This window comes from Hemitrygon akajei, chromosome 7 (assembly GCF_048418815.1).
Source record: "Hemitrygon akajei chromosome 7, sHemAka1.3, whole genome shotgun sequence".
Taxonomy (NCBI): Eukaryota; Metazoa; Chordata; class Chondrichthyes; order Myliobatiformes; family Dasyatidae; genus Hemitrygon; species Hemitrygon akajei.
In genome coordinates, this window is record NC_133130.1 from 77,397,451 (window position 1) to 77,421,705 (window position 24,255).

The 24,255-nt window shown below is 38.2% G+C and overlaps 1 protein-coding gene across 1 annotated transcript in view; it reads right to left on the reverse strand.

The window, feature by feature from the left end:
• Nucleotides 1-24,255, reverse strand: part of macrod2 (mono-ADP ribosylhydrolase 2) — a 1,184,924-nt gene that overhangs the window by 35,982 nt on the left and 1,124,687 nt on the right. Inside the window, exon 11 of the mRNA XM_073051265.1 lies at nucleotides 17,911-17,997. Within this exon, the coding sequence (XP_072907366.1) occupies nucleotides 17,911-17,997 (87 nt within the window). The remainder of the gene's footprint in view (nucleotides 1-17,910; nucleotides 17,998-24,255) is intronic.

The window sequence follows — 24,255 nt, forward strand, 5'->3', positions numbered from 1 at the left end:
TAAATAAATCTAAACATACTAATATCAATCTCAATCACTTGCATCTGCTTTCCCCTATTGAAATTACTGGTGAGGCTATCGTGAAGACATCTCTAGCCTGGTCAGGTTGTTTGAGCAGATTCTTTGGAGGAAATGATATGGAATCTCAGCAATTTCATGCTTCCAATATTTCCCCAAAAAGCCGAACTAGTCAAACTGCATTTGCAGTTTCTATGTGACAGAAAGCACAACTTTTCAGTATAAATTATAGAAATAGGTGGAGCAACAGAACAAAAGGGAGAAAGAGAAGAGTGAAAATTGTCCAAGGAGCAGATGTAAAATTAAAATCTCATACATCAGCTTGATAGGAAGGAAAGGAAGAAATATTACTTACTGAACATTCAAAAGAAGGTTGATCAAATTATTGCAATGGAAAAAACATTTTATCATCAAAATAAATAAGTGGGAAAATTGCTCTGTTGCATCTTCTAATATCACAAGCAAGCCAAAAGAATTAAAACAGTCCTAGTTCTACTGTTCAAAAGTTGCTTTGATCTAATTAGGTACTTGGTATGTCACTTGATGCAAAGAGGTTACAATCAAAGATTGGATATGGATAATATATTTCACATCAGTTATTAAGATGAACCCAGAAATACACCAAAACATCAAAGAAAATACAGTGGTCAGTTAACTCTAATTAAGTATAGCAGAATAGCCAATATTCTTCAGAACATTGCAACATAACCCTGTGCTCTAATCCTTTTACTCCTTCCAATTATTTGGTGCAATTGCAGGCAAACACGGATTTAAATTTCTTTGTCTCATCTGCTCCTACTTCACCGAAAATGCATTAATATTGAGCAATGGGTATCAAAATAGAAAGGGATTTTTCAACTGGTATTAACTCATCAAGCTCACATAACAAAACTATATGGCACAGGAAGAGGCCATACAGTTAATGACAGCAAACTTGTTTGTTCCATTCCCCTCTTCTTTTCTCAAAGCCCTGCAAATTATTAAATTATTTTCCTTAAGTACGTATCCAAATTCTCTCTTGAAAGTCATGACTGATTCAGCTCTCACCATTTTCATTAGCAATGAGCTCTAGGTCATAATTTGCTTCTATGCAAAAATATTTTTCTAACATTTCTCTTGTACCTATTGGCCCAAGATTTTAATCTATCACTTCTGGTCCTCGAACATGCAGTAATGAGAACGTTTTCTCTCTAATAACCTTATTTAAAACAGTCTGATTTTTGAACAATGATATCCAATCTCCTCTCAATCTTATATTGTGAGAACAGCCCCAGATTCTCCAGCCCAGTGTTAAAACTCAAATGCTTTATTACTGCAACCACTCAAGTACATCTCTCCTGAACTTATGCAAAGATTCAAATCCACTCTGCTGCGAGACTACCAGAATTAATTGCATTACTCCATTTGCATAACCAGTGATTTATACAGGGTTTTTTTTCAATATCATGTAAAAATTTCAAGAAGGATTGTGGAAAACACTTGCTAAATATGGCTGCCCACAGAAATTCGTCTCTATTTTATGTTTGCTCCATGAAGGCATGATACTAACCAACAAGTCTTCAACAGTGCACAAAGGAAGGTTTGAGAAGAATTTCAGATCTCTTTGTCTGTCTGCCTGTTAACTGGTGATCAAGAGGGAGTTTGGAATGGAACAATGCTTTCAGGAGTCTGTGCCTTCAAACAAGGTGGCAGCCCAGTGGATTTGACTAAGTGTAGTTAGGGTCTCAGTGCTGGGAATATTGGCCTGGATGAAGGCATTGGGGTTGATTTGCCCAACAAATCATGAGTTTTGTTTGAGGCCTTGATCTTAATGTATTTAATGACAAAGTATTTCCACACACAGCTGTCCTAAATAAAACCTCTAAAGAATCATAGTTCTCTATGAAATTTCTCCTCATTTCAGTTTGAAGTGACTACACTCTTAACATGATGCTATGAGATCTATTTCTAGATGCATCAATCAAAGGAAAATGTTTATCATGTTGTGTAGGATCTAAATTCTTACTGATATCAATGATGACAGTAGACCATGGATTTACCAGGCAAAGGTTAAAAATACACACGAGATGCCAGAGGAAGCAGTGGGTCTCCAAAGGTTGAAATTACTTTGATTCAATTATTGTAATTATTATAAATGTTTTGGGTATTTTTAGATAACTTTTTTATTTGTAATATTTTTGATGACCTTTTTGGATTTTGGGAGTAGTTATATGGGCATACATTACTCTTCAACCCATCAAGTTCACACTATCAACCAACCTTTTACAACAATCCTGTATGAATTTCAATGTTTTCCCTCCCCACATTCTTATCAGCTTTCCAAGATTTGAACATTCGTTTAGTGTAATCTTCCATGTGTTCTCTTTACCAATCATCAATGCAATTCAGAGAAAGAGCAGGACTACCTGTACCTTCTAACTCTAATTTATGATTGCCCCTGACAGGAATGGTGGAATTCCCAACTTCCAGCTTCCCAACAAATTTGACGGAGTAAAAATTTGCAGAAAAACTATTCCAATAATGGATCTCCTTCAAGAATGCTTTGTTGTACTCTCATTCAGTGAGAACCATTTATTAAAATATGACCTATAACACTAGTAAGCTCTCAGTCACTTTCTTCAATTTAGGCAACTGAATATGAAGCTGAAGCTATTCCCTTATGCCAGGTAATGCCAAGTTGACTGTTAGGTACATTCCTGGTTCAAAGATATTGTCAATTTGATTATACAAAAATGACCTTTTCTTAATGAAATCTAGCACCAATCCATCAAAATTCAAAGGTTCTCCTGAAGCATTCAGAAGGAATAATATAAATTAAACAAAACTTAAGAGAACTTCAGATTCCAGATGTGCTTGCCGTCTGAGGATTATCAGTCCAGCTGATGAAATTGGATTTGTGGATGGCTAGGGATTTTATATGCAGTAATGAGTATTAATTTTTCATGGCTTGAAGAATGTAACAATGAAAACATGGCATTTACAATGGATTCCCTCTTTAGTGGAAATGGGGGTAAGGTTTATTGCAATATGGTTATAACTGATTCAGGATTGGAACTTTGTTTTTTACTTAATAATAATCCCTTTATTTTTGTTCACAGTACAGAACAACTTTACCTCTTATGAATCGTTCAACTAATTCCAAATGGGCCTTCAGTTGTCTGGGCCCTCAAGCTCTGAAATTTCCTCCTTCAACCCTCCTTAAGAATAAAAAGGTTTTAAACATCTCAGGTAGTCCCACAGGACAGAAATAACCTGTTACCATTCTAGGTTTGTGAGTTCTGAGATTTGTATGAGAACTCCAGTCTCTTCCACATCAGGCCAGGAGGATCCCAAATGGCAGGCAGGTGGGTAACTTCTGAGGTTGTGAGCCAATTCTGACATTTATGCTGGGCTTCTGTATGCTCTTAGTGAAAGGACACAGGATTCTTAATACCATCTCTAATTCTCCTTCTCCACTTTAAGTGGTCATAAACCAGGGATTATGTTGTCTGGATTCCCAAAGCTTAGTGGGGACGTTATTCTGTTTTAAGGAGGGCTTGAGCACAACCCTGTACTTTTCTGTTTGTCAGAGATCGGGAATATGAAAAATGAAGGGTGCCCTGTGGAGCCAACTGAGTACAATCTGATGTTGGTTTGCTTATCCTTTCAATTACCGTAGATACCGGATTATAAGCCGCTACTTTTTTCCCACGCTTTGAACAGCTTTGAACACTGCGGCCTTTACTACGGTACGGCTAATGCATGATTTTTTTTCATGCCGCCAAAAACATTTTGCCTCGTAACAGTAGACCAATAAAATTGATGAGTAGTTCACAGAGGTCCAATGAAATTGTACGATAAATCAAGCGCGCTTTCACAATTAAATTATTGTAAATCAGTCATTTGTACTCACCCTCATCAACATGGAAAACACTCGAAGAAAAGCATTGTGCTGCCTTTATGGCAGTTATTTAGTTTATAATATTTTCGCTTAGTAATTCATTTGTTAGTATTTTCTAGTTAAAGTTAGAAGTGTTTTAAGTATATTTGTTTTCTGTACTACATCGCGGGATGCTATGACGTCACATCTGGTTTCGCCGCGTCTTGTGGGGAAAATACCGGTTTGCGATAAACGGAAAGGAGGGGGCGAGCGTATTAGACCCGCGTGAGAACGCTGCAAACATATGATGCAGCTTTTAAGTTAAAGGCAATCAATAACTTTTCCTGGTAGGCTGCAGTATATATATTTTTTACCAGTCGTTAGGAGATATTGGAATGTTGTTCGTGCACTGTTCAGTAAAAAAGTATACGCAACGTAATTTGTGTGTTACCGATACGTATGTATATTTAAAAGTAGCCGTGTTACAGGCACGGTTCGAAAAAAAGCATTTGCAATATGTATTTGTTTATGTTACCATACGGATTTAATTAAAAGTTAAAAAATCCTCACGTGTAATATCTTTCTGTGTAAATATCTCATATTACAACGTGGGACACCTGCGGCTTAAAATCCGGTGCGGCTTGTACAAGTACAAAATTGATTTTCTTTCTAAAATTAGAGCCTGCGGCTTTTAATCAGGTGCGCTCTGTAGTACGGAATCTACGGTAATTTGAGAGATTTTGAAATGGTATCTTTCCAAAGTGTTGTGTTTCTTGATGCAAGTAGTCCTAGTCTCAGAAGCACATGGGAGGAGAAAGCAGCAGCAGGAAGTGCTAATCTGGCAAACCACACGACGTTCTGCAGGCTTCTAAATATACTTCTTCTGAATTATTCCAACTGAAATCGCAGCACGCAATTTCCCATTAAACAAAGCACTCTTGAATCGAATTAATGAACTACAGATTTTACGATCATCTGAAGGACATGGAGAACTTAACTCTCAACCAAGCAGGTACGGACGAAGATCATCACCATAGCTGGAAGTGAGGCAGGATGATGGAGGACTCCAAACCATTCTGAAACACATAGGTATGAGGCCCCCTCAACCCAGCATTTTGTTAGCAATGTGCAGTTGCTGGAGAACAAAATTGAAGACCTAAAGGCAAGGATGCTGTATCATTGGGAAATAAGGAATTGCTGTGTTCTGTGTTTTACTGAGACATGGCCGACTCAAGAGCATGCCAGATTTATCAATCAGACCTGAAGACTTCTCGATACACAGGATGAACTGAGCTGCTGATTTGTGAAAGGCAAGAGATGGAGGTGTGTGTTTCATAATAAACTCACACTGGTGCTCCAATGTGGCAGTTTTCTCATACCTCTGTTTCCCTGACCTAGAACACCTAAAGATCAAAATCTAATCATTCTATTTACCAAGAGAGTTCTCTTCCATGATCCTGACTGTAGTTTACATTCCACCAGCGGCCAACTATAATCAAGTGCTTGAGATATTGCATGATGTCATCACCAAACAAATAAAAAGTCCACCCTGATGCATTTCAAATCATAGGCAGGGATTTCAATTAGGTTCATTTGAAGAAATCCCTGCACAATTACCATTAGCATATAACCAGAGGTCCGAACGCACAAGACCACTGTTATACAAAGATCAGGATTGCTGACTGTTCCATGCCCAGACTGCATTTCAGAAACTCTGACCACTTAGCTGATCTTCTACCTGCATACAGGCAGAGACAAAAGAGCAAGGCTCCAGAGATCAGGACAACAACGAGATAGTCGTAGAAGGCAGAGGAACAGCTATGGGATTGCTTTATGTCAGTGGGATGGACTATGTCCAAGGTCTCATCTGAATGAATACACCACAGTTATCATGGACTTTATAAAAACAGTCATAGATGAGCGTGTCCCCATAAAATCATTCAGAGCCTTCTCTAACCAGAAGCCTTGGATGAACCATGAGATCTGTAATGTGCTGAGGGCTAGATCAAAGTTACAGGAGGTTCAGGTACAATCTCCAGAAAGGTAACTCAAAGTGGCAGTTCTGGACTTGAATCAATGAAGGATGTTCAACAGCTGTAGCAGGGCTTGAATGGTATTACCTCTTACAAAGTTCAATCAACTGACATGGGAGACAACAGGGATTCACTTCCAGATGAGCTCAATGCGTTTTTATGTTCACTGACCATCAAAACATGGAGGAACCATCACAAACTCCCACAACCCTCAATGACCCTGTGATTTCAGTACCTGAGGCTAATGTGAGAGCATCCTTCAGTAGGTTGAACTCACAGAAAACATCCAGCCTTGATGGCATACCTGGCCGAGTACTATAGACCTGTGCTGATCAACTGGTGGAGTGTTCACTGAGATCTTTAACCTCTCACTTCGGCAGTCTGAACCCACCTGCTTCAAGCAGAGTTCAATTATATTGGTGCCTAGGAAGAACTTGATAACCCGCCTCAATGACTGTCGTTCAGCAGAACTTATATCCACAGTGATGAAGTATTTTGAGAGGTTGGTGATGAATCACATCAACTCCTGCCTGAGGAGAGATTTAGATCAGCTCCAATTTGCTTACCAGCACAACAGACCCACAACAGATGCCATCTCTTGGCTCTTCACTCAACCCTGGAACAACTTGGCAGCAAAGATGCGTGCCTCAGGATGCTCTTTATCGACTACAGCTCAGCATTCAACTCCATCATCCCCTCAAAACTAATCAATAATCTCCAAGATCTTGGCCTCAATGTCTCCTTGTGCAATTGGATCCTTAATTTCCTTACTTGCAGACCTCAGTCAGTCTGGATTGGCAACAAAATCTTCTCCACAGTCTCCATCAGCACAGGCACACCACAGGGCTGTGTGCTTAGCCTCTTGATCTACTTGCTTGACACTAATGACTCTGAGACTAAGAACAGCTCCAATGCCATACTTACAGAAAGTATGCTGAAGACAACACTGTTTCAGGCCGAATAAAAGGTGGTGATGAATCAGTATATAGAAGAGAGATTGAAAATATGGCTGAGTGGTGCCACAACTAACACCTCTGTCAGCAAGATTAAGCAGCTGATAATTGACTTCAGGAGGAGAAAACCAGATCTGTGAGCCAGTCTTCATCAGAGGATCAGAGGTGGACAGGGTCAGCAATTTGTATTTCTTCAGTGTTATCATTTCAGAGAACCTGTCCAGGGCATTTACAAAGAAAGCAGAGCAGAGCCTCTACTTCCTTAGAAGTTTGCAAAGATTTGGCATGACATCTAATACTTCGACAGCCTTCTATAGATGTGTGGTGGAGAGTATATTGATTGGCTGCACCATAACCTGCTATGGAAACACCAATCCCCTTGAAGGAAAATCCTATAAAATGTAGTGGATGTGGCTTAGTCAATCATGGGTAAAGCTCTCCCCACCATTGAGTACATCTACATGAGCTAGCACAGAAAAGCAGCATCCATCATCACGCACCCCCACCACCCAGGCCATGCTCTCTTCTTGCTGTAGCCATTAGGAAGGAGGTACAGGAACCTCAGGATTCACACCAGCAGGTTCAGGAATAGTAGTTATCCCTCAACCATCAGGCTCTTGAACCAAATGGAGATAACTTCACTCGCCCCATCATTGAACTGTTTCCACAACTGCAAGGACTCTTCATCCCATGTTCTCAATATTTCATGCTTATTTATTCATAATGATTATTATTATTATTCTTATTTCTTCTTTTCTTTCTTTTTGTATCTGCACAATTTGTTGTCTTTTGCACACTGGCTGTCTGCCCTGTTGATGTAGTCTTTCATTCTATTATGGTTATTAGATTTATTATGCCCAAAAGAAAAGAAATTGATGGATGGTACATGGTGACATATATGTTCTTTGATAGTAAATTTGCTTTGAACTTATTGAACTTTGAATTTTGCTGCCTCTAAACTCCAGCTCCATCCCAATTCTTCTGAGTCTGTGCAGAATTTACATATCCTCTCTGTAATTGAGTGCATTTTCCCCCAGTGCTCCCATTTCTGTGCTAATAGAATAGTAAAAGTTTAGGTTTTTCCTTTAGCTCTTTAGTCTTGGTGAGAAGATGTGACCAAACCTAAAGCTTTAGAGCACAATGGGATTTTTATTTCTTCCTTTATTCCATAGGAGCTGTAGTAGAATCCATTTCAAACATTTGCACTGAGTAGTTAAAAGTGTTACTAATCCAGTAGGTGGCACTTGTGTACTTTGTTTTGTTTTCTGGCATCATTAGAATCAGGTTTATTACCACTTAAAGGAGGTGAAATTTGTTTTTCTGCAGCAGCAGTAATATGTAATATATTACTATAAATTAAAAATAAATAAATAGTTAAAAAAAGAAATAGCAAGGTTCATGGGCCACAAAGAAATATGATGACAGAGGGGAAGAAGTTGTTTCTAAATCACTGAGTGTGTGTTTTCAGATTCCTGTACCACCTCCTTGATGGTAATAGTGCGAAGAGGGCATCTCCCAGATGGTGAGGGTGCATAGTGATGGATACCACCTCCTCAGTGACCGCTTCTGAAAGATGCTCTTGATGGTGGGGTGGGTTGTGCTCATGATGGAGCTGGTTGAGTTTACAACCCTCTGCAGTCTAATGCGATCCTTTTCTTTGGCGCCTACATACCAGGCTGTCAGAATGCTCTCCACAGTACACCTATAGAATGCATAAACTCTTCTCCAGCTTCCAGCTGGGTCCAGGTGTCAATTTTAACTGATGGACTCTGTCATCTTCATCAGGGATGATGCCCAGGCATGTATAGTCTGGTGGTAGATATGTTCAACTCCCGTCATCCATCCCTCCTGATTGGTTAGTCCTCAACCAATCAGGTTTCCACTGTCCCACCTTGTTTAAAATCAGATTCCAGTTCTTACTGAGAGTGAGACCTTAGTCTTTGTTGAAATTCTTATTCTCTAGTCTTACTTCAATGGATTCCTTCTTTAGGCAGTCCCGAAAGCCATTGGCGCAACACAGTAGTTTGTGCCGTCAAACTCAAACCTGTGGTAATTGCGTATCTGATGTTTCTCTGGGTAATCCAAACGAATACCTCTCCTATGCTCCTTGATGCAGAAATAAGAATTTCAACAAAGATGAAGGTCCTTGCTCTAGGTAAAAACTGGAATATGATTTTGAACAAGGTGGTGCAGTGGAAACCTGATTGGTTGGGAACTAACCAATCAGGATGAACAGACAATGGGATTTGAGTATACTGTATATACCAACAGACTAGACATGCCTAGGCATCAACCCTGATGAAGATGGTGGAGTTTGTCATCGAAACATCAGTTAAAATCGACACGTGGATCCGACAGGAAGCCTGAGATATGCTTCATATACAGTAGGAAAGCCTTTTTCACATCTATAGAAATTTGCAACTCTTTGGTGACATACAAAACCTTCTGAAACTCCCAGTGCAATCGTCCTGATTGCATCAATGTGTTGGGCCTGGGATAGATCCTGCAGGATGATGGTACCCAGGAACTGAAAGCTGACCCCTCAATAAAGACTGGTGCATGCTCTCCTGACTTCCCTTTCCTCAAGTCCACAAATTCCTTGGCCTTGCTGACAATGGGGACGAGGTGGTGTAACCAGCCTATCTATCTCTGTTCTGTATGCATCCTCACCGCCATCTGAGATTTCACCCATAACAGTGGTGTTATCTGCTGATTTATAGATGGTGTGGTCATTTTATCTCCCAACCACTTAGTTTCAGACAATAGATCATGGTACACCATACCATTTTTCAACATTCTACTGACGTTGCAATCACCATATTATTAGTGGAAATTCAAGTATAGTGTGTGTTCCTTGCTTTATTTTTAATACCATAGTGTAACAGGTCTTGTTTAACAGATAGTGCTCTCCCATTTCTGAGTCTGACGACTGGGATAACAGCTCAATTCAAAGAATTAAGCACTAAATTTTAGTCCAGTGCACTGCATACAGTAAATACTTTTTCTTTTGTGAGAGTCTAAACCGAAACATCATATGCTCCTCCAGGTGAATGTGGTCACAATTTCAATGAAGAGTGGGTGAGTCAGCTCCAGTGTCCTGACTAATGTTCATATTCACAGACCAGAACAGCTTCTGGGAGAATGGTGTGTTCAAATTGCTAGTATCAGAATACTAACTACCCTTCAAAGTTACTTCATGGCCGTGAGGAGCTTTGGGCCATACTGAAGGCACAAAAGGAGTTATAGTTACATGAGCCCTCTTCCTTTAACATCAGTTTCACTTATGTGCTGATTACAGGTTACAACCAATTAGAAAAGACAATTAACAGTTATTTGGTATCAACATGGAAGCACTGCAGCAAACAAATAGCTCAGAAAATACACTGTCCTACGGATGTAATACAAGTTAATAAATCACATTCTTATTTAATGGCAAAGAATCTCCCAGTGTGATTCTTTGCCACTCGTAAGGGCCAATGATTGAAATTTTAATAGCCACAAAATATAATGGGCTTTTCAATAAATGTGCCTTCTCACAGTGTCTATAAATACACTAATATTCTGGTATATCATGAACTATCTATGCAGAATGTCATTTTCTTTTGCTCATTACAAGATAGTAAGCTATTTCATGGAGTGACCCTGACTTGAAGCAGAGAGTGCAAAATATGATGAAAAGCAGACTGTCAGTTGCCAGTGCAGAACAGTGTGTTCAGCAGTCCACTACAGGTAGTTGTTTTTTTTAAATTTGCATATCAAAATATTAATATTGTTAAAAGAAAATTCTCAAATTCAGTGAAACGTAAATCCACCATACAACAGTATCTCAATACTCCCTCTATTTCTCTGAACTTGTAGATTTATTGAAATATTTTGCGACAAGTACAGCAGAAGTGTAAACTCTCCCAACATTGCTCTCAGACCATTTTATAACTGACTGTTCATTTTAGTTCCCAATAATTTTCAAGAAACGACTGTAATGTTCCAGTGCTGTGGATTTTCCGGTAACCGAACAGCGGCTGCACTTCACAACTACAGTATGTACTTTGGAGTATATCAAGGCTCAGAAGACGCTATAAAATGTAGATCTCTTCCATTGCACTATGGTCTACTATGGTCTAAATAGATAGGGGATTACACCCCCACCTCTGCCCCTGCTGCCCTACAAAATAGTTAGTGCTAGGAATTTTTTTCTAGGAAAACCTTGGGTTAATGTCTCATTTGAAAGGCCGAAAGATATTGGAGCAACATCTAAACCTCATTATGTTCATGCATGAAATGGGACTTGAACTCAAAACTACGAACAGAAATGCAGGGCCTTGATAATATCAAATCTGAAGTATTGTTTGCTTGAGATGGAGTGCAAAGGTTTACCAGATTGATTCCTGTGATAATGGGACTATATAATGAAGAGCGTGAAAACGTTACCTGGAACCTCATTCATTTAAGCTTAAAATAGAAGAGATCTTACTGAAGTGTTTAACATCTTGGCAGGCTTAAAAGACAGGTTGAAAAGATGTTTCCCTTAGATTTTGGGAGTTAAGAACCAGGGGTCACAGTCTCAGGATACGGGGTGAAATATTGAAGGTTTTCAATGGGAAGAATTTTTTTCATTCACAGAGTAGTGCATCCAATTTCCCACAATCTTTAGTACTGTTTCAAGAGTGAATTCACCTTGATTTTCAAAAACATTGGCCATGTCTGGTTTTACAGTGTGGAATTGCATCATTTAGGGAAGGCACTTGAAATTTGAAATACAAGGCTATAATTGATACAGCTTGAAAGATTTTTCAATCAAAAAACAATTCATTTACCAGAAAACTATAAGAATACCAATGAAAATGGTGAACAATTTCCTACAGTTCTTTATTAAAAGAAAAATTATTTTCAGTAATTTTGAAATCCTTCAACCTATCGCTTGGGAGTGCTGGATATCTTTAATGAAATGAATATTTTATACCCATGTCTGCTATATTAGCTAACCTCTGCTAAATTACAACTAATATTCTTCAAATTCTTATCAATAAATATAAATGACCATACTTCATTATTCTGCCTATTTATGCAAGATCAAAGAAGATTTTTCATTCGTGATTATGCAAGAAAAGTTTTGTTTTAAGTTGAATTGCAACCTAACCAGTGTAACTGCATACTGTACAATGTTTCCTGAGGGAAACACTCTCTTAACAGTTGTGATGGAAAGGGTTCAGCCATGAATTGTTCTCTGAACCTCATTGTGCCGGATCGAGGATAACCTGCTTCCACTCCAATTTTGTGGATTACGATGTGGCTTCAAGACTAATGTGTGTAATGTAGACTCTTCCAGAGATGAGAAAGTTGGTGGCTGACAGGGTGGATGGGTATGAAGGTAGCGAGGTGTCCACCCCTTCTACCACTTGCGTAGGTTTCCACGTGCTCCTTATACACTGCTTCAAACTTCTGAACAACAATCAGAAAGCTCCTTCTTCATTTTGAGATGCCGAGTGTTTGAAGTTCCTGAGAGGCATCGCGGATGTTGCATGTTCAAGGATAAGCTAATTACTTGGATGGAATTAGGGGACTTAAAAGAGGGTAGCTGAAAGGGATGATGTCTATCATGTGCTATTGCTCTGGGTCCGTTTATTGCCTTAGACCTTCAGAAAGATAACTGAATAGTGAAGATAATGGATTAACTGTAGCAGCATACATATGACCTCTGTAATAAGGTAATAGATAAAGTATAAACACAGACCCTTCAATGACCATCAACCATCCACTATAATAATCCTAAACCAGTTCCACTCTTTTCTCCTTACATTCCCTGGTAAAATGTCAGTTGAGAGAATTGTTAGAATTGCATTATACGAGACTTAATGTAATGGATCAAGTAAAGGTTGCATACAGGAGAGGAGGGAATGCCATTCAGTGTCTGTCACACCTTAGCTGCAACTTCGTTTCTGATTTCTGATTCATTTCTGATTCTTCTGCATCACTTGGCTCCAGACCTCACCCCAAACACAGAACAAAGAGATAAATTTGGGGGTGAGTGAGAATGTATGCCCTTGACACCTAAGTTAATTTGACTGTGTGGAGGCATCACAGTACCCTGATATAGTGACTCCAGCTACATTAACAATGACCTTCCTTTCATCATAAAGTCATCATCAGATGTGTTCACTGGTGATGACACAATGTTTAACTCCACTCGCAGTCCCTCGGAAAGAACCCAAGCCATTCATACCTGCATCAGAAAGATCTAGATAACAGTCATGCCACTCAAGCATCAAGCCATTACCACTTCCATCAAGAGAGAGTCTAACCACTTAACGTTGATGTTGAATGGAACGACTGTGATGAAGTCACCTACCATCCATACCCTGGTGGATATAACTGATCTCTAGATTACAATAGAAGATGAGATGCTAGATATCATGCATTGAGTAATTCATCACCTGATCCTCAAAAACTCTTCCACTGTCGACTAGGCACAAGGAATACCCAAACAAGCCTGACACCAGACAGGAAGAGCTTGATTAGTATTCCATATGCCTCCCAAAGCATTCATTCTTCCTGTCTCAGGACACAACAAATTGCACAGGAACAATTCACAAAGACTTCTGCACTCTACCTTCCCAACCCATGATATCTACCAAACAGGTCGAGGATAGTAGATACTTAGGAATCTCACCTCTTACAAATTCACTTCTATATCACAAACCATCTGAACTGGAAACACCTGTTGCCCCTTCATTGTTACCTGATCTAAGGCCAGAAATCCTTCTTGGTAAAGGTACCTTCAATGGCAGGGCAGCAGCAGCTCAATAAGGCAACTCACGACCTTCCCTTTAAGAGCAATTAGGGATTGGCAGCAAATGCTGGCTTTGTTAGCAATGCCTATGTCATATGAATTAATTCAAAAAGTTTGCCCAATTGTCTTAACAATATGAAACTTCACTGTGAGAAGTATAGAATTAAGGACTAGGGAAGCAGAAATAAAAAGATAGCATTTAAAAAAACACACAAAAGAAGATTCTCCTTAATGCTAATTGATATGAGATTATTTTAATTAGGTCTTTCAGACAAATAAAAATAATTGGTGACCTTGCCACCTGGAAACCAGGTACGATTGCTTAATTTGCTATGCAAGTGTGTCCAGTGCACAGTTACTGACTTGCACACAAAGCAGCTTGCCTGAAGCTAACAGCAAAGAAATCACTTCAGAAATACAGAAAATCATAGATAAGGTGCATTGGCTTGTGCAACTTTTAACTATAGTGCATTTGCAATTGTAGTTTGTTTTCCAGTTACTTAAGCCTATGCATGAAGGAATATTTTATAATTGAAGGAAAGATATATAATTGTTACACCTAATTTGACTTGCTGTGTAAATAAGATGTACTGTAATGAAAAACACACCATTTTTTTTTACTTTCCTACATCTTGACATCAAATCACAAATCTCTTTTCCTACATGCTGAAATGCTGTCAACTCCCTGCAACTTTGATGAAATGAAAACAACAGATCCAATTCAGTGCTGCAAACAGTCCTTCCAGATGAGGCAATGCTTCACCTGCAAATCTGTTGGGATCGTCTAGAGCATACAATCCTTCTGATGTGACCTGCTCTCAATTGGGGGACAGTTTTGATGGGCACCTTTGCTTCACCTGAAAAAGCAGGATTTCCCATGGATAGCCATTGTAATTCCAATCCCCATTTCCATTCTAACATGTCAGTCCGTGGCCTCCTCTACTGCCGCAAGGAGGTCACTCTCAGGTTGGAGGAACAACCCCCTCATATTGTCTGGGTAGCATCCACTTCTCTAACTTATGCTAATTTTGCCCTGTCCCCTTCTCTTTTCTTCCCACTCTGGCTCCCCGCTTTTCTCTTCTCTTCACCTGGCCATCCCCTCCTCCTAGTGCTCCTCGTCCTTCACTTTCTCCCATGGTCTTCTCTCCTCTCCTATCAGATTGTTTCTTCTCCAGATCTTCACCTTTTTCACCTACTTGCTTCTTACTTCACCCCCTCCCTTCTCCACCCAACTTGCTTCAACTGTCACCTTTGAGCTTGTACTCCTTCCCCCACTCTCACCTTATTATTATGGTTTCTGCTCCTTTCCTTTCCAGTCCTGATGAAAGGTCTTGGCCCAAAACATTGACGGCTTATCCATTATTATAGATGCTGCCTGACCTGCAGAGTTCCCCCAGCATTTTGAGTGTGTTGCAGTAGAATCAATTGATTGTTCACTCCTTATGAGAAATGGGTGCTTTCTCGGTCAAGGGGCTGAATAAGCCTCCAAAAGACAAAGAAATCCAAGAACAAATGAGGCAGGGGCCTTTCTTGTAAACTAAGCAACTTCTGGATCAATGAAAAACATTTGCAGATCTCAGCTGAATAAATGGTATTGGCTGCAACTCCACGGGCAACTGACAATTTGAAGAAGACAATTCCTGGACCATATGCTTTGCTGTCTCCTTGGAAAATCCTGGGTAACAGATTTTTTGTAACAGGATACAAAAGAGGGACAAAGGTAGTGAAAGTTGCTCTAGTGGCAGTGGAGTTATGGAAAACATCTGCACAGATAGAATTTGTTTCCTTTCAACATTCAAAACGGACAGCTTGTTAGAAACTGAATTTAAAATAGGACCCATCAATGAGTTTTGGCCCTCTATTTACATACTTATTAGTTTAATACATGGCTTACATCCAAAGAAATCATAACCGACTAATTTAGCCCAAGTTTAAACAAGAGTTAAATAAATGAGCAGAGCATTTACCAAATTCAACCAGAAATAGGACAAGTTATTTGACTATATCTTTGGATCAGGTACAACTCAGCACTATATCAGTGGCCCAGACTAAATGCCAACACATAGGTTTTAGATATTGATTTGCTTCTGAGGACTTACCCTACCCTTTGACAAACAGAAAGGGTCTATAGCAAATTAACACCAACCTCATTCAAATTGGTGCTATGCAAAAACCTGTAAATTTCTTCTTACTTTGGCACTTCCTTCACATTTCCTTTGTGGAAACACTGGGGACTGAACAAAATATGGAAAAAGCAGATTGAAACATCCTTTGCCAAGTTATGGAAACTGCTTTGGGAACATTGCTCTGTGATCTCTGTTCCCACAGCAGCTGGTTCTATGTTGTTCATTCTCAACACTGAATTTCCTCTTTACATTTGTATCACTAATAGTGATGTTATCATGCAAGATTTACATGTATGTAATGTGTAATGCAGGAAGAGAACAAGGAAGGCAATGCAATCAATATTTATAAAACTACCATTTAATATTAAACACAGTCTTCTCAATAGAATAGATGGTGAGAAAATGTATTTTAGTAATAAGCATTAGCAACAATAACAAAGTACACCTTGATGCACTGACTGTAAGACTGACACTGGAACTTATTAACCAGTAGTTGAATACGTCCTGTTCTAAACCACCAAAAGACAGAAAATGTCATAATCAAATGGATCACTTACAAAAAAACTCGATGGAGAAAAAACCATCTATAAAGTTGAGAGATTCAATTACACTGGGCTTTCTTGCTTTGTACCAAGCAAATGAATTGAAATGCAATCTTAATAACAAAATACAAATGTCATGCCAAGTTTACTGTGGGAAACAGAATTATTTAGATTTGTGCAGAAGTGACCTCAACATCAAGTTCATTTTCCATTTAAGTGGTAAGGTTGACCAACATGCAATGCATAGTAGATGTCACAGCTACAATATTGGAAGGTACATATGCCAGGTCTTGATTGGTAAAGGAATCCTCCAACAGAAGGAAGTTGTCTACTCCAACAATAACTTAACAGGCAGGCCTTCATCAGACCACTGTAGGAGAGTCTTCTAGCAAAGACAAAGATAGATACTTTTCCAATGGACTAAATAGACAGGAAATATAACACAACATCGCAAGGGTTGGCCTGAAGGATAAAATGTTTGTAAGGAAATTACTTGAAGGCCTCAGTAAGTTATTGCGTTGGGAAGACTTTTACATTTTGGGAGTGACCAACAATGGTTTTTCTGAGACAACTTTCACCCAGTTCCCCAAAGATGACTGTAAGTATTACTGGCAATGGTGAAGCAAATAAAATGGGAGTAATCAAGAATTACTGAAAAAATAAGTAGCTTGGCAAGTTATAGGACTGGAAATGGATACAATGATATTGAGCGGCATGTTTTGAAGAAGTTTGAAACAAATTACAGTTGGAATATTAAACAATAGCTTCCCTATTAGAGCCTACTACTTTTATGCAGAGAACAGTCTAAACAAGACACAAATTTCTCTACAAGCAAACTTGATCTGCCACATTACTTTGCATGACAATATCACAGTTGTGACACAAACAGGAGCACTATCTCCTAAATAATCACACCTATTATCAACCTCGATTAAGCAGAAATAGAATGCATTGCTACAAAGAATATTCAATCCCACTAACAGATATTAATTCATTTCTTGAAATGAGAAACATTACACTGTTCCACTATCTGAAGGGCAAAGAAAGTCCCTGAATAATTTCTTCTTTAAAGTTTACTAATCTGTTGCAGATTTCCTGCCAGTCCCATTTCCATTATAAGATAACAATATTGTTTGCATAGCTTTATTATTTTTTTCAAAACAAGTAATGATGGATTTTAAATCTTTTCCCCAATGATACGAGTTGTTTAATGAGTTTCTCTATATAACAATGGGTTCTGGTATCATGATTGATCTTTTTCTTTGAGCCTATTTCAACCATCAGTACCCTCAACCAGTTAAACCACATACAGCTGAAATAACTTTGATGCACCAATTACCCACAGATGTCATTGAAGTATTTCCCAACACTTGATAAACCTTGTTCTCATTTGCACATTTATATTGCATGCTCTTTCTCTCTCTCTCTCTATGATCTAATAATCAATTTCAAATTTTGCCTCACTCTTTCTATTGTTGTCCTTATTCCATGACCCTTCTTCCAATAAGAGACTCAGCATTCAGATTAGTAAACTTACATGTGTAAGATCAAAAACAAACCGTATATTGCTTATTGCAATAAAAGCCTCATACCTTCAATCTTATCATTGCTCTTTTCCATTGATTCTTTATTTCCATACTTCTTTGAAGATGGGGAGTTTGTACTCAGATCCTCTTCATCTGAAAAGAACATAAGAAGATTGTGCAATCATGAAACCAATGTCTACCCTTCTTTTATGCTTCCCTCTCATTAGAAGGAGTTGACTTAATCAATTATATTGCCTGCTTCCTTCTTTCAATGAGACAATTCCACATTATTTTATGTCTGCCTATGGAGGATGTTTAACTGATTACAGCAGCAAAGCATTATTGTAAGAAATTGCAGACTATTCTGTCAATCATGCACCCAGCCTATAATAAAGTAACATAAAAACTCTGCATGGATGCTCTTAAACATGATGGTTTTAAAAAAGATTGTTATGCTAGGGAAACATATGATTTAAGTGTCCTTATAAATGCACAATGTATTATTAGAAGGCATGAAGAAATGATGATTTATATTTTCAGACAAATCTACCAACGTATTTCTTGAGAGCCATGTAAAATTCATGAACAAATTCCATTTTGACTTGAAAAAGCTGGAACTAATAGTAGAATATAAATAAAGTTTAATTAAATCCAAATGCGGCAATTAACTATTGTGAATAATAGTGAAAGCAATTTCGTCACCATATGCTTTTTTAATGTTACTTCCAACTAGATTATACAATGTATTAATAATTATACATGATTAAACTATCCAATACAGTATTATCTGCCTATTTCACATAATTTGTTTCTTTTCTTTCAGTTGGTATTATGCTTCAGATTAGAAAGATTTGTTGAACTGGCAGAAACATTTATCGTAGCTGCTGTGGTGGGAATGTGAATGACAGAGCTTGTAATTACTTACAAATAAGAATGTCCTCTTTGTGGCAGTAATCAGTTCAGCTGTTCTTTTTGGATACCTAAAAAGTGTATGCCTTTTACGGACAAATATTCACACAAACATACGTCATCTCATCTGCATTCAACCTTCGAATGGAGGACAGAATAGTGCTTTCAATGAGCAAGTATTTACATGTAAAGAGGCAGCTTTGGTGCCAATCATAGATATATTTATGGAAACCGCAGCCATGTTCTTGTTGGAAGTTGTAGCCGCTCAGTTGCAAATTTTCAGCTAACAATGTAGGGTTGGAGTCTTACACAAATTTTGTCTTCTCATAAGACACAAACCTATCCAAAATTAAACACTGCCATGGATATGCTAGATGCAAAAAATAAAGTTGTGGAAAATGTGTAAGAAATTTAACAATTTTGTTTAATTTTTATAATTTTCTATTGTTCAGTTCTCACGTTCTCAGACTGATGGAGAAACCTGGAAACTGCACAAAGTGATGCTCAAAAAATGTCTGCACTAGTCTAGCTCTGATTTGTTCAATTCTGCATTTAATTGGCTGACTATATTAGCCAGTTTCATTATTTTCATATTAACTTAGTGGTCTTCTTAATTTGTCTCTCATGCATTGTTCAGTCAGACACTTCGCACAAGTGTGATGCCAACACAAGTAAAATGATCTACAAAAATTAAAATGCTATATTATATACCTGATATAAATTAGTAGTTCATTTCACTTCAGCCTCGAGTAAAAGAGGCTGAAATTTTAAAAATACATAGCATCAAAGCAAATTCATGCAGCAAACTACAGATGCACAACAGAATGGGATAATGTTACAGTAATACTTCATTTTGAATTTTATTAATGGTTTTACTTGGTGCTACCTTGAGGCACTGCTGCAATGAATTGATCTGTATGAACTGTATGCAAGACAAGTTCTTCTACTTCACCTTTGTGCATGTGACAATAATAAACCAAATTACCAATCTCCTTTTCCAGAAATTGTAAGAGTAGAACTTCCATGATTATATCATTTGGTGATAATATACATTATGAGATTGTTCTTAAAATTTTCAATGGTGTGGCATTCTCCAAAAAAAACCCAGAATCTTTATGGTTTGAGTGTATAAGATGATGAGCGGCATTGATCGTGTGGATAGTCAGAGGCTTTTTCCCGGGGCTGAAATGGTTACCACAAGAGGATACAGGTTTAAGGTGCTGGGGAGTAGGTACAGAGGAGATGTCAGGGGTAAGCTTTTTACTCAGAGAGTGGTGAATGCGTGGAATGGGCTGCCGACAACAGTGGTGGAGGCGGATACTATAGGGTCTTTTTAGAGACTTTTAGATAGGTACATGGAGCTTAGTAAAATAGAGGGCTACAGGTAAGCCTAGTAATTTCTAAGGTAAGGACATGTTCGGCACAACTTTGTGGGCCAAAGGGCCTGTATTGTGCTGTAGGTTTTCTATGTTTCTATGATTCCATGCATCATCTTCATTGGCCTTCATCTTCTGGTTATTGTTATTTGTTCTTTTATATAACCTCAGATGGTCTCATTTTAGACTAACTTGAGAAGCTGCTTTTCCAGAGGTCATCTGTTCTCTGAAAACTTCTTCACAGTCTACATCAGAATCACAACAAAGCTTCAAGTATAGCAGTCTTAATTCCTTTCTGGACTGACAACAGAAACTTGATGTTATATAGCAACTTTAATAACATAAATGTTGTAAAATGTCCCAAAGAATTTTGCAAGGACATGGTCATTGATATAGAGCCATATAAAGGTGGTATTAAGTCTGTTGCCTCACAATTCCAACATGCCAGATTCATTTTTGTTGCTGGCTGTGTGGAGCTGGTATCACATTGATTTCTTCCAAATGCTCCTGTTTTCTCTGAAAGACCTGGGGTTAGTAGGTTAATTGTGAGTAGTAGATTCTCCCTGGTATGTAGGTGAGTTGTACAATCTAGAGTTGTTGAGACTACAGTGGTTGATGGTAATATGCATGAGGAAAAACAAAATGGGATCGGTGTAATCTGGTGCACGTTGATTTGTGTGGATTCAGTGCTGAAAGGGCTTGTTTGAATGCTGAATGACTGTAATTAATAAGGAGACAACTATGTGAGAGCTGTGGTTCAGTGAAGGTTTGCTCACCTCTAAGTCATAGGATTGTGGGTTCAAGCTCATACTTCGGACGGTAAAAGAAAAATAGCCTGACATTCCAGAGTTCTGCTTTGTCAAAATTTTTGTTCCTTAAATGAGCTTTAAGACTTGTCTATCTAAAAAAATTGACATGACAGATAAAAACAATCATTTTGAAAGAGGGCAAAGGAGTATTTCTGTGTTCTGACCGATATTTATCCATCAACTCAGTAAATAACAAGCCAAGAAATCTCTGCTGGTGTTTATGCTTGACACTGTGGTCCTCCTCCCACCAGCTCATTTCTCTTTATATAAATGTCTATTTTTCTGTTTACTGTGAACTCAAATAGTCCACATGGCTCTAAGTTAAACAGTTTCACCAGTCTAATTAAGAGCATTCCCGTTAAAGAGGGCTACTGAAATTTTCAGTCTGTAGCTCCTGGACAGCTTAAGTCATGGACTGCAGTGGTAGAGGTATAAACAGAGGGTATGCTCAGGACGGCAGAAATGGTGAAGGATAGAGATGAATAAAGAGAGTTGAAGGTGATAACCAGGGCGGACTTGACAAACAAAGATGAGAAGAAGCGTGATGCTATTAGAACTCAGGGCATCCCAATGTTTGGAGTTCAATTCCAGAGCCGTTCTGTAAGGAGTCTCTGTATGTCCTCCTCATGGAATGCATGGGTTTTCTCTGGAGCACTCTGGGTTCCTCCCACAGTCAGATGTACCAGATAGGTTAATTGGTCACTGTAAATTGCCCCATGATTAGGTTAGGGTTAATCAGGGTTTGGCAGGGGTTGCTGGCGCAGTGCGGCTCGAAGGGCCCACTTGCCTCTGTATCATGAAATAAAATAAGCAAAATAACTGAGATGGTGCTGGAGGCGACTAGCATCAGGATAATGAGTAACTGGGACAATGAAAGTCAGAATGTAGGTACGATTGCTTTAGATGAGTTCAAAGTTACAAGGCAAAGGATTGTTTTTGGACAGGAGGAGATGGATTTAATCATCAACATTATAGTCAGTAGCTAAATGAAGGATATGTATGATAAGCAGAATTCAAAGTAAGACCATTAGAAACTGGAACAGGAGCTGAACATTCAACTCTGAGACAGTTTCACCATACAGCTTTCCATCCTTAGTATATCTGTATTATTTGCAAATTTGCCTACCATATACCCACTTCATTCCTTTAAGTTATTACATTTTGCAAACAATTAAGATCCCAGCACTTAATTGTGGCACACTGCTGGTCACAGAGTTGTCAAACTTAAAGTAACCCCCTTACCTCCATTTTTTGTTTCTTTCTATCCATGTCTATCTATTACTTCCAACATCACTGGATCTTAATGAGGCACCTTGCAAAATGCTTCTGGAGGTCCAAGTACAACATAGATACTTGCTCTCCTCTACTCACTGTGATTCAGATTTTCTCACAGAGCTGTAATAAACTTCTCAGACATGAATCATGTATCCATGCTGACTCTGATTGGATGAAGATTTTCCAAAAGTGCTGCTATTACTTCCTTCCTAGTTGATTCTAACAATTTATCAAAGGTTACTTGCTCTTCACCTCCCTCTCTTTTTGAATAGGTGTATAAGCTAGAAAAATAAATCTTTGTGTGATGTTATTTATAGTAGGATACACACAGCTCTGCTTTTTAATGGAGACAAGAATGAGCAACCTCCCATTTGATGTGTAATTATCAGTGTAAAATTCAATATTTGTAATCTTTGGAAAAGTTAAGTACATGTTGGCAAAGCTTTCTTCACAGAGTTCTCTTACAAACGGAGATGACAGATTCATTGTACTTCCATGGTATTCCGAGAACCTCACTGGTTTAAGTGACCAGTTCATCCATGGCTTGTTTACTTATCAATTCATAATAAATACTTCCTCCATGCATCATGTTCCCTCTCTACATCACCAGGTAACGAACTCATAGAAAATGGAGTTACCCCCAAAAAATAACTGAATACATAAAAATCATTAGCTCTATTGCTGTGTAATGTCATAACATGAATGGAAACTACATGGTCAGTATCCATTTCTGACGTTTGCAGTGGATTTATGGAATACCACAACATATAAGATGCCCATTTGTGTCCGATTTTCTTGGGTAGAGCTGTTCAATTCCAATTCCTGTTATTTTTCTCAAGAGAACACTGAATCTTATTTTCCCTTCAGTTACTTATCTGACTTCCTTTTGAAATAAGTATTGAATATGTTTCTGTGACTGATTCATGCAGCACACAGAAAAAGGTATGTGTAAAACATTCCCTGTGTCACTCCTAGTTCTTTTATCAATCAACTTAAATCTCTGTGCTCTATTTCAAAAAACATAATTCATAATCTTCAGTATGATTGAATTCATGTCATTTTAATGAAATTGCACAAGGTTAGGTCAAATAATATTAAGGTCTTAAAGCCAGATGAAATATAGTGGCCCTATAATGAAATTCTAATTGAATATGTAATGGCCTTAAGATCACACAGCCTGTTGTAAAATTGGGAGCATGCAGGCACTAGCTTATAAGGTGAAATTATGATCCCAATGTTGCTCCTGAAAATTGACAAAACGACTATGATATCGACTGCTATAGGAGCATATTTCAGAAATTGAAACAGTGTAGCCCTTATTACATGAGTATTTTTAGGTACTTCCATTGAATTCCATATCTTCCAAGTCCACTTTACAAACCTAATCATCAGAGACTGTTTTAGCTGAAATTTCATCAATAAAAATACAGGCACAAAGAAAAATGACAAATTTTTAAAAACCTGATGGAATTAGGTATGGCTTTAACGTAGATTTTCTGAACACTAACCAAGGCAAAAGATATTTACTTTAGAAGTTGTTTCTTTCAAAAGCAAAAGTATGCCTGCAATGTCCTAGAAGCAAATGTCCTGGACATCATTTAGCCACTATTCAACAATAGTGGGGTTGACGTTAGAGCAAGTTTCAGATATATTGGAGGATCTCCATGAGTGCTGTCAATATTTGTTCAGAGATTCTAAAAAAAAATCCTTATCTGAGGGGATTGCTTGTTTGCTTCCTGAGAAACTGAGGGTCAAATATTAATCAGTGGGCTTTCAGTCCTTTTGGAAAACAGAATTAAGAGGATATAAGGCATTCTGTCAATTTTAAGAGATATATTGTATGTTTAAAGAGGATGCATCTAACTGATATCTAGTTCTGAAAGCATTCCATTTGTATTTGTAGGTCAGTCAACTCTGTAACTGATTACCCTGTTTCCATGAGAGATACGATTATTGTGAGAGTAAGTAAGACAGTCACCAGTCACTTTAATCTATGTGCTATTTAAAATTTAACCCTTCGGTATTGTCAAGGCTTATAATGA